At 40.6% G+C, this 14928-nt stretch overlaps 1 protein-coding gene across 1 annotated transcript in view; it reads left to right on the top strand.

Annotated features, from left to right (window-relative positions):
* abtb2b (ankyrin repeat and BTB (POZ) domain containing 2b) overlaps positions 1-14928 on the top strand; it is a 59990-nt gene that overhangs the window by 34880 nt on the left and 10182 nt on the right. Inside the window, exons 2-6 of the mRNA XM_066701129.1 lie at positions 1207-1353; positions 6989-7196; positions 12498-12650; positions 13379-13544; positions 14066-14155. Coding sequence (XP_066557226.1) covers positions 1207-1353; positions 6989-7196; positions 12498-12650; positions 13379-13544; positions 14066-14155 — 764 coding nt within the window. The remainder of the gene's footprint in view (positions 1-1206; positions 1354-6988; positions 7197-12497; positions 12651-13378; positions 13545-14065; positions 14156-14928) is intronic.

Below are 14928 nucleotides of genomic sequence, written 5' to 3'. Positions count from 1 at the left end.
GCATTTGAAGATGAAATCGTTTTCTACCTTGGAAACCATGTAAAGCAGGAATAAACTACCAAATAAGCTCCCAAATGTTATCTAACAAACAGGCTGATGTGTACCTGAGAGATTAGGAGTTTTTAAATTGCAAATCTAGTTGCTTGTGAATTGATTCACAATGTATTTCATGAGGGTGTATTGGGCCTTTCAGCTTCTGAGGTTTAAAAGCAATGACCTCATAAACTATTAAAACATAAACGTAGGAGCCATCTTCAGTTTTTTTCTAGTCTGTGTTGAGGAACCACATGATGTCAGTGACTTAATTAAGGCAGACTTTAATCAGGGGGAAAGTAGAATTCTGTGGTCGGACGTAGACTGCGTTGACTGTGAAACATTTTTCTGACATTGTCCCTTCTGTCAGCACAGAAATGTGGTCTTCCAGTGAGGGTTTGTGTATGCTTGTTCTTTTTCTCATTGTAGCCCTCAGCAAAGCAGGGGTGTAACGCATGATGCAAGTGCAGAGGTTAATTCCTGAAAAAATAAAATAAAACACAACAGTGTCTGCCATAGCATGAACGACCAAATGAGCGTCTCTTTATAATAGAACAAGGCGGCTTGGGGAGAGCGGGGGTGTTTTCTCTTTGTTTAAGGGGAGAAAAGAAAGCAATCAATAAGAAATGAATCCAATTGGTTCAAAAGTTCAAAAGAGGAGAGGAAAAGTCTGATTCAGTTAGAGAAACAATTGGGAGGGGAGAGCGTTGCATTGACGCATGCCTGATTTTGTGACATATTAGATATGAGCATGCTAGTAGTCAGCCACAGCTTTGATTTATTACCATTTTTAACAGCACCAGAATATCCCCCCGTGTTTGGATTTAAATGCATACCATTTATTTAACTTAAGCCTAAAATAATCAGAGATAGGTGTCTGATGTAATGGTGTGTGTGGGGGGATGTTCCATAATGCTATAAAAAACTCATATAAAATGCAGTGGTGGCTAACCAACACTGTTTTTATGTTTTTCTTCTACTTTTCTCGTAACTCTTTAAATCTAAACCACCCCACAGTCTTGTACAAGGCCTGTAGCTATGCCTACCACTGTACATTTGTCAGCAAAGGAGAAATGATAAATTATTGAGATTGTGCCCTGGCCCTGTACTGATATCTGTGTCACAGCCGAGATTCTCCTCACCCCCTGGTCTGTTCCCGGTTCCTCCCTGCAGGTGTGCTGTCCCTGCCCGCCCACTTCAGCCCGTACACAGAAGGCTCGTCCAGTCTGGAAAGCCGGGAAGACGCCTACGCCCAGCTGGAGCTGCGTACCCTGGAGCAGTCCCTCCTCGCCACCTGTGTGGGCAGCATCTCCGAGCTCAGTGAGTACCAGCTTCCCTTTCTCTCTAAATACCCCACACCCTATCCGCAGTCTCTGGCTCTGGGGAAAGTGTTGTCCCACTCTGGGCGTGGAGAGCCCTGCAATAGATCCAACATTTCTAGATGTTTATTCCACTCGTGTTTGCTGTGGTAAGGGTGGTTCTTCAATTGGTGTTTGATGGCCACAGTCTAGCTGCTTTTATGGAGCCATAACTGCATTAGACCCGAGAAAGCGCTTCAATCGACTCAGTTTAGCCAAATATTAGGTCAAGAATGAAGCAACTAGTGTGGAATGAAAATCAGAAGGAGGCTTTAAGCACCAAATTTGAAGAACACTGCTTTGGGGTGTGTTCTGGGGGCTGTTGTTCATCTGAGGTTTCTCCCAGCTGCACAGAAAAAGGCAACTTCAGCAGCTTCAGTCCACTCTGCTTAGGGAAGGGCGATTCTCCACCAGCTGTTAGTGACATCACACAGGAAGCAGCCTTGAAGACCTTTTACCAATTGGTCTTTTGGGCTGCAGAACCTGAAAGTGATTTTCATTAGGCCAGTGGTGTGCATTAGGCCGTTTCTCCACACATATCCTCTGCTATAACACTTTGGTACCTTGAAATAGATTAGCATCTGAATTGCCAGAATGGTTCCACCTTAACACTCACTTTATTGAACCGTTGAATTTATGAAATTGAACCAATCGAGACTTTTTTCCAGGTCATGAACAGGTGGGAATGTCAAGAAATCTATACACTAGTGTGCCCTCCAACTGTATTAGACATAATTTTAAAGCTTAAAACTCGCTATGATTTGGGCAATGGAGGGGACAATGTCAGGCACAGTTTAAACTGTTTTTTACAGACACCAAGAGCTCATGTCTTTGGAAGAAAAAGGACAACATCGTTCCATCTGAGAAAATAATTAATTCAATTAGAGATTAAAATACAGTCTTCAATAAGCTTCAGCGGGTTGTGACAATACATTTTTTTCTCCTTTACACTTTCTTCCAATCAGATTTAAGAACTCTATGACGAAGCAACAAGAAAAAAAGGTGACAAAAAAAACCTTTTGAGCTACGAATGAGCTTGAGATTCGTTTCTCCACACATATCCTCTGCTATAACACTTTGGTACCTTGAAATAGATTAGCATCTGAATTGCCAGCATGTGCAACTGATTTTAATTAGGAGGTTGCACCACAGGCATGGCAGTGCACCAAAGTATATCCATTTACTGTGAAAGCAACACATCTGGGCACAATGCATGACTCTTATTTTGCACTGGAATATGTGTGCCTGAAAATAGTTGCTGCCGAGGCCTCAGCTTGATATTAGCCTTGTGATATTTAAGTGAAATGAAACACAAGTGATCACCATGTTGATCAGCCATCCTTATATCCCTGTGTCTCCTGCTTTGGTTTAGTTTTTTCTTTTCATCATTCTAACCACCTTCAAATGTCATTTGCACTGATTTATTAGTTTTCTTTGAAGGTTTTTTTCTTGTCTTGTTATTGTTTACATTTATTGTAAAGTAAAGTCCCCCAAATTTCATAAACCCAAAAATGTGTTCAGTTGTCTTGTCTCACTTTGAGTTCACCATCATCCCAATAATTTTGTTCTACAGGAAATTATGCACTATTATGACAAACAAGGACATTGCTTTCTACTACCGAATTTCACACAAATGCTTAAGTAATCTTCCCTGTATTGATTTGTTTGCTTTTTATGTTGTCCATCGGGTAACAAGTGTCCTTTATAAAGGACGGAGGGTAGGTGGTTACATAGAATGTAGGTTACACTGAAACGAGTTATTGTACATTTTTCAATCTACTTATGCCATCTAATTTTGTTAGAATGTGCAACTTCATTTGTAACTGTAAATGATTAAACAATATAAAATACCATTTGTAAAGGAACATGGAGTAGGAAAAATATAAAACCTAAGAAGAACATGCTGGATGAGTGACAAATGAAAATGAGTTTTCCATTATTTAAACCAACAATAAGTAAGAATGTTATTAAGTGAATCCTAAGGATTAAGAAGGTTTTAGGCATTATTAAGGTCATGTCTTTCAGGAGTATAATTTTGAAATGGATTAGTAAAATATTAAATTGTGTTTTTAAGTAGGTTTTCACTTCTTGTGTGAAAATATTAGATATGGGCTGTTCCACTCTTCGTTTGAACAGTGTGTTTTTTACCTTTATGCAGAAATTAGAGAGATCTGCCTGAGTGAGAATAAATTTGTCACAACACTTCCCTTAAAATGCGCACAGCAGCTTCACTGGGGACCTGCGAAGTGACATCTTGAATTTCATCTCGCCTTGTGTTCACATCCCTTCAGTAACTCTCCATTGCAGAAACCAAGTGCAGTAGAGTCAGGAAGCCTTTTTTAGACTATCATTGATGCCGGTGTGGTGAAAGGTGGAGACGCATCTATTCAGGCATTATAGGAATCTGCACAGAAAACTGAGAAATTGAATTGGAGAATTCCTGCATATTATGAAGACATCTGTTTTTAGTTTTAGAACATAAGAAAGTTTACAAACAGGAGGAGGCCATTCAACCCATCGTGCTCGTTTGGTGTCCATTAATAAGTGATCCAAGGATCCTATCCAGTCTATTTTTGAATGTTCCCAAGTTTTCAGCTTAAACCACATCGCTGGGGAGTTTGTTCCAGATTGTAACAACTCTCTGTGTGAAGAACTGTTTTCTGTCTTGAATGCCTTGAAGCCCAATTTTACAATGTTCTCACATCTATATTGCACAATTGGGGAATCTGGTGTCTGGAGCAGAAACATTATGTTTCAAGGCAAAAATATCATGTGTGTAACCTGTTTCTTGCCTAGTTTTAATTGCTTTTAACATTGCTTTACCAATCTGAAGTCTCCCAGTTGGTATCGTGCCTCATAATCAGTGAAGTACCACAGCATTGAATTTCTCCACGTACAAATACTGCCTTAGACAAGTAGCCTTGGACTCCTAGCAATCAAGAAGCGATGTGTGTCTGTGTGCCCCTTTGCCCAGCCCCCCTTATGCTGTTCATTTTTGAAATACCAATAGAGCCCAACTCACTGGCAGCTCAGCACAGGTTTGTTTATGTTGCAGCCCACAGTGGAGCAAGGGACGTTTGGCTTGTGGGTTTTCTCTTAACACTCTGGCGCTTGTGCCCCTTCATACAAGAGTGCGCTTATAAACCCGACTTCATGAATAATGAACAGACTGCTCTCTGTTTACCTTCCCTGGCTGCCACCACCTCATCCTCATGCATAGACTTGGCAAGGCCTTCTGGGACGTATGAGTCAATGGAGGCAATGGGCACCTCTGCTGTTTTAATTTTTTTTATATATATATATATTTGTATATATGTAAGTTCTGCTGCAAAAAGAGCAGCAGATTAACATTAAATATGTTCAACTCCATTTGTTTACTTTTCACATCCTTGAACCGCTCACAAAATGCCTTTGTGAGCTTTCCACACTCACCTGCATATTCGGACATAATCTCAGGCTCTTGTCTTTGCAGAGTAGGAAAATCATCAACCATCGCACCTCACAGAGATAAACCAGATCACCGTACTCTGATTCAAGATCACTCTTGCTTTTGATAAAATTGATGGTCGACACTACAGTTGCCATTACGTTTGTTTGGCTTCAGGGACTGTGCACACAGACTTTCTTGATGTATGATGCAGTTAAATCACAATTAAATCACTTGGATCAAGACATTTATTTTTTCACTAATGTGGTTAACCCCTTTTTCGAGCCAAACATGGCTGGCGCTCCATCTGTAGTTTTTCAATCCATAGCTCAGATTTGCTCATAGCCGAGACAAGTCTCTCAAACAAGTCCTCACCTCTGGTGGTGCCATGCATGGCTTCCAAAGACAGCAGTTCCTCCCTTGTGTCAAACTCAGCAGAAATCCCACACACACAAATGACAAATTGGGTGGTATTTGTTATGTCAGTCATTTCTTGGATTTTTTAAATTTTATTTTTGTGGAAAAACGGCGTCTAGAGCTTTTTTTATTAAAAAAAATGTATTTATGAATTGGCTCGGGGGCCTGATCAAGCGGTCTTGTAGGCCATATACGGGCCGGACGTCCTCCACCCCGGGTTTACAAAACCCTGCACAATTTAAAATACAGTAACATTTCAGATCACCACGTTTCTTTGTAGTGGTAAGCAAATGGAAACTTAGTGGATCCACAGGATTTTATTTTTTAATAAATTTGGGGCTTAACTGGATACAAATAGCTATTTTAGCTTCTGTTTGCTGTTGAGACAAAGGACCTTGAAAAGACACTTAGGGTCCCCACCACCCCAAGTAGGGATTGTCACAGCGATTTGGTTATTAACTGTGAAGTAATTGGTTTTAACGAGAATTGCATGCTCTCTCCCACCCCCCACAAACCCTTATCCTTTCCCAATATGGATGTATCTAAGTGGCTGCCAAGTTATGTTCATGTGTTTTCAATCTATTTTCACATACAAAGCGAAGTGGCCCAGTCTGAGCTCCTCTTAGGTTTCTGATGCTAAACACAGATTGCTTAAAGGGAGAGGTAAGACTCCAGCTTCCTCTGTCAGCTCCTCTTGAGTTTGACTCTTTCTCTGTTGCCCACCGCCCCCCAACTCCCAACCCCCTCCTTTCCCCTCCTTTGAGATTTGCTCGTACTAAATTCCTCCCATGGAGAGAGGCAAAGATAGAGAATCCACAAGCTTTTTCCAGCTACTGATTAAGGAGTCCCCTGAGCCTGTAACTTACAGTTCAGTAAGTCCAAAACACATTTATATTCAACATATTGTATTTGAAAGCAAGGTCAAATGATAAACGGTTACTAGTGGTATTTCGCTAGGCAGAAACTCCTACATGGTCTGTTGAATTTTACCAGCTGGTTCTAAATCCTGTCAAGAAAAAGTGTTGCAGTTGTTTAGTTTATTGTAGATGGATGAACATCAGATTCTTGTATTACATAACTATTTTTAAGTTATTTGAACATCACCCATTTTCAAGTAAATATTCCCAAAATAAGGTAGCAAGCATGACATTTTCAAGAACTTGAGCAGACATATGAACAAGCAGCTCATGACACCTGAAACGTTTCAAAGTGGTGATACTATTTCCATGCACAGATAATTGTTTGTGCCTGGTACTAGTACTGTTTGTTCAGAGATGGAAAACGTGTATGTGTATGTGTATAAGTCTTGTGTATGTCAAATGTAATGCAACTAAAACTGACCCTGCATTTCTTAATGTATGTTTGCATGTGTACAAAAGTAATTATTTTGTCTTCCACTATACTGCCTCTAAATCAAACCTTTGCACAAAGCATTGTGGGAATCTGGAACAAATTACCCTGTCATGTTGTTGAAGCAGACACCCTAGGATTCTTCAAGAAGCAGCTGGATGAAACCCTTGGATCAATTAGTTATTAGCATGCAACCAAATGAGCTAAATTACCTTAGAGGCCTGCTGTCATGTGTAACCTTTGTGATGTTCTAGTGTAAATCATGGGAAGTGGATTTGGATTAAATGTGACAACGAAGCATATTTGTCAGTCGTCGTTCCTTTACTCGACACCACAGCTGTAAATGTGTTTTTGGAAGCTATGTCGGGTAGACTTAAGCTGTGATTGGTTTGTCGCCTCTCAGGTGACCTGGTCTCCAGGGCGATGCACCACATGCAGCGCCTGAGCGCAGTGAGGCCAGGCCTGAGCCCTGCGCGCTACAGCCGTCAGCAGCCCGTGTCCTGGTCCCCAGATGCCCTGCATACCCTCTACTACTTCCTGCGCTGTCCGCAAATGGAGTCAATGGAAAACCCCAACCTAGACCCACCCAGAATGGCCCTCAGCAAGGAGAGGTACACAACACTGCTTTACGTCTTCACCGTAGACCACTAACTACTTTTGGATCTTTGGAGGTGTCATCATTCAAGCTTGGCAACAACAAAGGGAAATCCAAATAGGAAGCTTGTTATGGTTATCCTTTCTAACCAAGCAGTTTCAAGGTGTTTATTTTGGTGGTCACACTTACAAATAATGGTCAGTACTCCTCATGAATTAATTAATTAATTAATACCACAGGATTAACACAGGATTAGCAATTACTAAACGTTATTTTAAAGCGTTACCACTTTAGTTTTGGCAAAAGGGGAGACTTGAAAGCTTTCCTCTTAGGAAGGAGGATTTTACTCTGGTGCCTTCTTTTAGTCCCTTGTTAAAATATACAGGACAAGGATGCAAAATGTCTTTCTACTAACCTTTCTCTTTTGCCAGGTTTAATTGATTCAATGACTCTGTGTTCCAGGTTATTCATGGGCCAGTCAAAGGCACATCTGTTTAAATAAAGCAATTCATTGGGTTGTCAAATACTTTACTTAATACATCACTTCATTTAAAATTAAACATATTCCATTTACAAGTCTTCCCTGGTAACTTTTTTGTCACAAAATGCAGGTTCTCGATAGCCATTCTACAAATCCTTTAGTGCAAGTAATCTTTATTTGTTTTTTGTTTGGCAGTCATCGTAATCATCCTTCAGTCTCACCAGTTAACTTTATCTAAGTGTGTGTCCAGATAATATCATGAAAATATATTCATTACATTTTACATTTTATCCTCCAGAGGTTTTATGACTGGTTTTGTAAGGTTGCCATGAAAAACAAGCTCAGCAGGGCACAGCAGACTAATACAGCAGACCTTGCCCACAGATTATAGTATACTGCACTTATTTTGTGAATTCCATGTCTTGAGGAACCCAGGCCGAAAAAAAACAACAACTGGCAGTTACAGTTTTGGTTATGAGAGGCCCTCTACAGCCCTGTGGCAGCCTTAGTCAAAATATTGTTTCCCCTAGTGGATTGCCTCAAGTGCTAGCATTTCCAAAATGTAAAAAGAATATGGTTGGTGTCACCAACTTGGAAAGGTGGGGTCTTCTAATTGATCTTGTGCATTTAAAGGAGTCCTGAAACCCCTCTCTTATACCAAACATGGCAGACATTGCTTGCCTCAGGTCTAGTGTTAACAGCTGCAGTCCAGTGACTCGGCTGATGCTTTCTCCCTGGGCTTCCGATGAGGGTGGTGTGTCCTGTTAGCTCTGTGCCGAGAGAGAGAGCTCATCCTGATGCACATCTGCTCCATAGTTGCAGCTGCTCTGCACATAAATGGAGACTTTAATATGAAAAAGAAAAGAAAGCGGAACTTTATTAATTAACATCAAAAAAGGAAGGAAATAAATACCAGAGAGAGAGAAAAAAGTCAGACTCTTTCTCAGTGATTCTGGACAGTTCTTTTTGATCTTTTTAGGATGAAACTGGTAACAATTAATATTAAGCCATTTAAGAGTCAAGTCCCATTCCGGGCTTCTCATATAATCTCTTCACTTTCATTAAAAAAAAATTTAACAATAGAGATACCACTGCCAAAATGCAGCAGATCTGGCTTGCTTTGGAAGAGGTTGCATCGGTCATGAAACAGTAGGTTCTTTATGTATATAAACAGAAAAGGAACTTCCACTGCTTTGAATTCAGAGGACAGATTGGAATTGTGCTCCTATTAAAGACAGGTCAAAGGTAACCATTATGACAAAAGGCAGTAAGCGGGCTGTTGCAGGGCTGGTGGGAGGTACAACTGATGTTGAGGTAAATCTTCAGACTACAGAGACATTTGGCTTTGAGATTAGAACTAAGACTTACTTTGTTTTGGGTTATGGGAATGAGAAGCATTGTTCGCAAGTTGTTAGAAGTTAATAAAACTGAGCAACTGAGAGGCAGTTTAAATATAGGGTTATTCCAAGAGCTTACTAACTGGATCATAACAACTTACAAGCAATACTACCAGAACAATAAGACAGAATTAAAAAAACAAGAACATATTTTTCATTGTTTAAACTCACACAGCATAATGAGTCAGATCCATTAAATGCTATGTAGATACCAAAAGAGGAGAATTGAAATTGAGTATTTACAGTCCAAAATAATGTTACCAGCTTTTTTAATTACATCCACAAAGATCTGAAGTTTACATTTAGTTGCTTGGTTTAGTGGCTTTCAGCACATTCACATTTCACAAAACAAAGCACATATTTTCCAAAGTTAAAACAACTGGGCAAAATTGCTTGTTACGTGCTCTCTTAATATCTCGCCCCCACACTGAGGGCAACCTGTTTCCCAGTGTTTTTTACAGCTAAAGACCCAGCAGCCGTGTGGTCTAAATAAATAGTTCCCATTCCCTGTCCCTGGAGATCAACAACATCCAGAAAAACACCCGTGCATTGTGTGATCTTGGTCCTAATAAGAAGCCCTCTTAATTTAAAAAGTGTACAAGGCAATGAGGAGAGAATGACAGCCCTGCTATCTGGTTTCAGTGGTGATGAGTGCTGTTTGATGTGCGGTGGAAAGCAGCTCACATTTCAGGTAGAAACTCACATCAAAGTTGAACTGTGCAGGCCAGTGGCACTTGGTTGGGGTCTGATGCTGAATGATAAAATCCATCCTAGCAAATGGGAATAGGACACATTGGAGGTGTTTGGGAAGAGAATAGTCTGATTGCCATGAGTGAAATAACCTGAAGACCTGAGTGCAGGTTAATGCATCATTCAGTCAATTTCCGGCAGATTTTGTAAGGTCTAATTCTCTAATACAGGATCATTGACATTAATGTAACTAAGCAGTATCCACTCTTAAGAACATTAAATATTTAAAATAAGTGAATACTGATAATGATTGCCTTTCACCAACCTGACTAATATGCATTTTTATTATTTGTATTAATGCTAATTGCAGCATAAATTGCATGTGATAACATACTAGTGTGATGTGTGTGTTCAGAAACATATCTATCACTAATGAGTGACATGTCCAAAGACATCTGTTATTTATTAATTTTGTCAGAGTTGGGGGAAAGGGGGGTGGAGTCAAAAGAAAGGACCCCTTCTCATTTTGTCTGGGCAGGAAACTGTCTTCATAGACTTGCACTTGGGCTGTAAATCAAGAGAAGAAAGCTTCTGAAAAATAATAGTTCACAATAAGTTTTTCCTTTCTCTAAATCTTTCTCCAGATAAGAAGGGATAACAAGGGATGTCCCATTCACCAGAGGTTTCAGCTGTCCTTTTTGGTTGAACCAGGTTGAACCAGGATGAACTGATTTACGTGTAGCCCCTGAGGGTCACAGTACTTGGGCCTACAGCTGCAGCCCCAGTTTGTTAACACAAGCTCAAGAAGGAATGAGTAGTACACTATTAAAAATCCCTTTCATGGCATTTAAAGAATCCTTTAATACCCAAGTGCAACCAAAGATCAAACACATATGGCTGTTCTTAGGGGATGGAAGACAGTCCATACAATTGCATACCCTTTTAAAATACCCTAGCAGAAGAACAGGATCGGAATGTAATGCATCGGCCATGACATCCTGACATGATTTCCAGTGTTTCCGATACACATGTATCACTCTGAGTTCTTCTATATTTGTGCTGAATTACACTGCTGCATCAGGAATACAGTAATTATTTAATTACTAGATTTCATTTTTTATTTTTTCTAAGAGTCATATCCCCTTTTCCCCCTATTCCATGCTAGACTGAGTCATGCACAGAAAACCAGATTGCACCAGAAAATAGGTTTGAAAGAGTACAGAGCTCTCCGCAACCAAGACATTTTAGAAACGTGTGCTTCCGCAGCCTCTCTTGATAATTTGAGGGGATGTGAATCATATGAAAAAAAACTGGGACGTCAGCTCTTCAGCACGCAGATGTTTATATTCCTGCTTCACAGCACGTTGCAATTCCTCCTTCCATAAACAACTAATCAAGTAGGAGCTTTGCCCCAGTTCACAGAGTGACACCATACAAATACTGCCACTCAGAAAACGTCTCCCTATGTACTGAAGTGCTGCACAGTTTTTAGACTTTGATCAGCAGCAAACATAATGGGGCTTCTTTATTACACTGTTTAACTTCTGCATTTGTTGTTGTCTTGCAGTGGAGTGAGGCAGGATTGAAGAATAGATCTAGGGTGCATTCTTGTTACTGATGATTTTGTCCATTTCATCCAGTGCCTTCAAACACGGCTCTGTAAGACTCCAGCAGCACACATTCAGGAAATACTGCTTGCATCTCCACAACATGAGTCAGCTCTTTAATGTACATCCAATACAGGGATGCATTCTACAAGGAAGTGTCACGCAGAGTTCATTTGCCCAGTAGAAACACTTTGAGTGTTCAGGTTTCTTTTCACCACATCAAATACTTGACTTTTGTGACTGTCACTAACTACATTCCTGGTGCTCTGATGTGGCCTCAGAGAAGCTGAAGTGTGGTTTATGATAGTTCATTAAAGGAGGCCTTGCATAACTGATTCTGCTTTGTAGTGACATGCTCAATGAAGCTCTTGTTCCAGCTGACAGCATCTTCATGGCTTAGAGGCCAAAAGGTTATGGTTTCTGTCTGTCCCAGCTGGCCTCGGATGAAGATAAAAGTTCTTGAGCATTAATATTGAGCACCCTTTCTTGGCCAGTAGCTCGTGGATGAACTCTTAAGCACACACAAACGCAAAAATGCTGTCTTATTCAGTTAACTCAAGAACACCTGATGATCTTCCTTTCTGTGCAAACACAGCTTCCTAACAGATTGGTCTTGGCTTCAGTATGGATTTGCTTTCATTGCTCATTTTGTGGTTGATATCCAAGTTGCCAGTGAATTTCATACTCTTCCCTTCAGTGCACAGAAGGCTGCAATTCTCTGTTGAAGATGTTCTGGTGCATTCAGACAACATGGCATCTGTGCTTAAAATACAAATTAAGCCATCCTATTTGTGAGAGGTTATATTGAGAAGATATTGAAGAGCTGCATAACAATAGCCAAATAAAATGCAATAAATATCTGGAAAACAAGGGAAACCACACTGACTTGCATATCTGTAATAGGAATGAATTAATGAAAACCACACAGTCAAGGGACGTGGGCTGGTGCCAATGTCTCTCCTCATATTTGTATTTTACATGTTTGTGCAGTGGAGTGTTTTGAGGTTTTGGATGAACATGGAAAACCACAGAGTATATTTGCTTGTATACCTATAGCAGCTCTGCCTAACAACTGGTGTGGTACTGCTTAGAGGCAACACTGTTTCCTCTCTCACTCTCTTGCTCTCTCTGTTTCCCTTCAGGCCCTTTCTCCTGCTGCCCCCTCTGATGGAATGGATGAGAGTGGCCATTGTTCACGCTGAGCACCGTCGCAGCCTATTGGTTGACAGCGATGATGTCAGACAGACAGCCAGGCAGCTCCTCCCAGGGCTGGACTGCGAGCCCCGGCAGCTCAAGTAAGAGGAGCTGTCATCTGTCCCTCATCTCAGATTCTTAGGAGAAGTGGAAAGTGTACACTGCAATTGAAAATCCTTCCCAAGACCCATGGTTTTCATTTGTGCTAAGTATTATCATGTAAAATGTGTGGATTTCAAATGATGACACAAAATCTGAATGTTATAAAATTATAGGTATTTCAACCAGATATTGTGATAAACCAATTGATTATATTATGCTTAATAATCTGTCAAAACATATCATTTTGGAGAAGTGGTTTTGTTTTCTTAACTTTCTACACATATTTGTTCCTCAAAATGTCAAATTTAGATTGTTTTACATAATACACAACTCTTAGTGTTGGGAAGATATCCTAGTTCATACATCCACTGTGGAAGTAAAAAGTCCACAACTTCCTATGAGCAACTTCTGACATTAGTTAAGTATTTTTCCAACTTACTTAAAACCTGGATAATATCAAAACGTCAACCCACCTGCCAGCTGCAAAATTCCAAGCCCAATACTTAATGTCGGCTTTCCATGGACATAAGAAGCCTCTGGCACACACAAAATTCACTTCAAATGACACATTTGCAATATGTTATGGGTGGCTGCATTGGGTTTTTTAATTTAATTGGTATCACAGTGTTAAGATTTCCATTTTTGTGTTAAGTCTGACCCTGTAAATAATTAAAAACTAAAATACACCATTCCCTTTCCATTCATTTTCTCTCTCTCTCTCTCGCAGGCCAGAGTGCTGTTTTAGCTCTTTCAGGCGTCTGGATGCCAAGGCGGCCACAGACAAGTTCCAGCTGGACCTGGGATTCCGAATGCTGAACTGCGGCCGGACAGACTTGATCAGCCAGGCCATCGAGCTGCTGGGCCCTGATGGGGTCAACACCATGGATGACCAGGTGTGGCCCATTGCCTCTCCTGCTGCACACAAAAGCTACAGTAATCTCACTGGCAGGGATACAGCTCAATTATTCCCCCTGTCACAAAGCAAACCCATCAGCAAACCAGTCTTCGCAGGGCTATACCTTAAACCAAGGGTGCTTATACTGGATTCAGTTCATTTTGCTTTAAATTGTCAAATCATAGGATATAATCTGCATGGGACAGAATGCAACAACCAGAGCTAATTTATCTGTCAATATGTATCACCTTGAATGGGGTATGCAACCTTCACTGGTTTGATGATTTCTTGTAAATAGTAATTGCCAAGATTACTTCATAAAACACGTGATTTTACACCATGCTTTACTTGTTTTATCATTATTATTTTGGGCATTATTGTACACACTTGTACAATAATGGGGGTAGGTGTTGAATGGGGTAATGTTCTCGTGAAGGCTTTCCTCTATGTGTGTGTCTGTTGCCTGGTGTCAGGTTGTGTAAACCCTGTGTAAACCCTGCCTGCTCCACCTCTTTGCAGGGTATGACTCCCCTGATGTATGCCTGTTCGGCGGGAGATGAAGCTCTGGTCCAGATGCTGATAGACGCTGGCGCCAACCTGGATATAGCGGTGAGTGTGGCCATTTCTTTTCATTATGAATTTTAGAACCTACAGCCCTCATACATGCAAGCGAGAGTTCCAGACCAGACACCGCATCCTTAATGCCAGCCTTTTCTTTTTACATGGAAACATGGGGGCTGTAGGATTAAGCACAGGAGACACAGCTCACATTTATAGCACTGCAGGCGCACAGGAGCCCGGTAAGCCAAAGCAACAGGGTAGGCTGAGGAAATCCTGGCCAATTTCAAGTCTACTCAAAGCTGGCAGCCCTTAGGCGGTTGAGCAATGCCTCTTGGGGAAGTCAGGTCATGATACAGTCTGCATTCAAACCAGCAATCTCTGTGGTCCATCCTGTGCTTGAATCAAGAGGCCTTTATCTGCTTTCAGATTTTTTTTTTAAGTTTTCATAGGAAGCTGTTCTGTCCTACTTAATTCCTCTAATTCTTTTTTTTATTTTTGTAGCAGCCACGTATATCACAATAGAGATTGAATCTTTTAGAATTTAACTTCGTGTTAATTCCTTTAGTTTAATTCCTTCCTATAGCAGGTCTGAAGTGTGTCAACATGCAAAAGTCTTTTCAGAGAGTGCAGTCTATCAATTAATGACTTGCTGAGAGCTGATTTACCATAGTAACTCAATTTATTCTGTTTCTTTTCTTTCTCGACTGTAATTTGGTTTGCAAGCCTCTGTCCAAGACAGACAATGAAACAAATGTCACTGGGCAGATGCCAAGAGGCTCCAACATATTATCTGTCTCTGTCACGGCACAAAAGAGAGCAAT

Source organism: Amia ocellicauda, chromosome 4 (assembly GCF_036373705.1).
Source record: "Amia ocellicauda isolate fAmiCal2 chromosome 4, fAmiCal2.hap1, whole genome shotgun sequence".
Classification (NCBI taxonomy): domain Eukaryota; kingdom Metazoa; phylum Chordata; class Actinopteri; order Amiiformes; family Amiidae; genus Amia; species Amia ocellicauda.
Note: the sequence above shows the minus strand (reverse complement) of the source record. Positions and strands in the feature narration are given on the sequence as shown.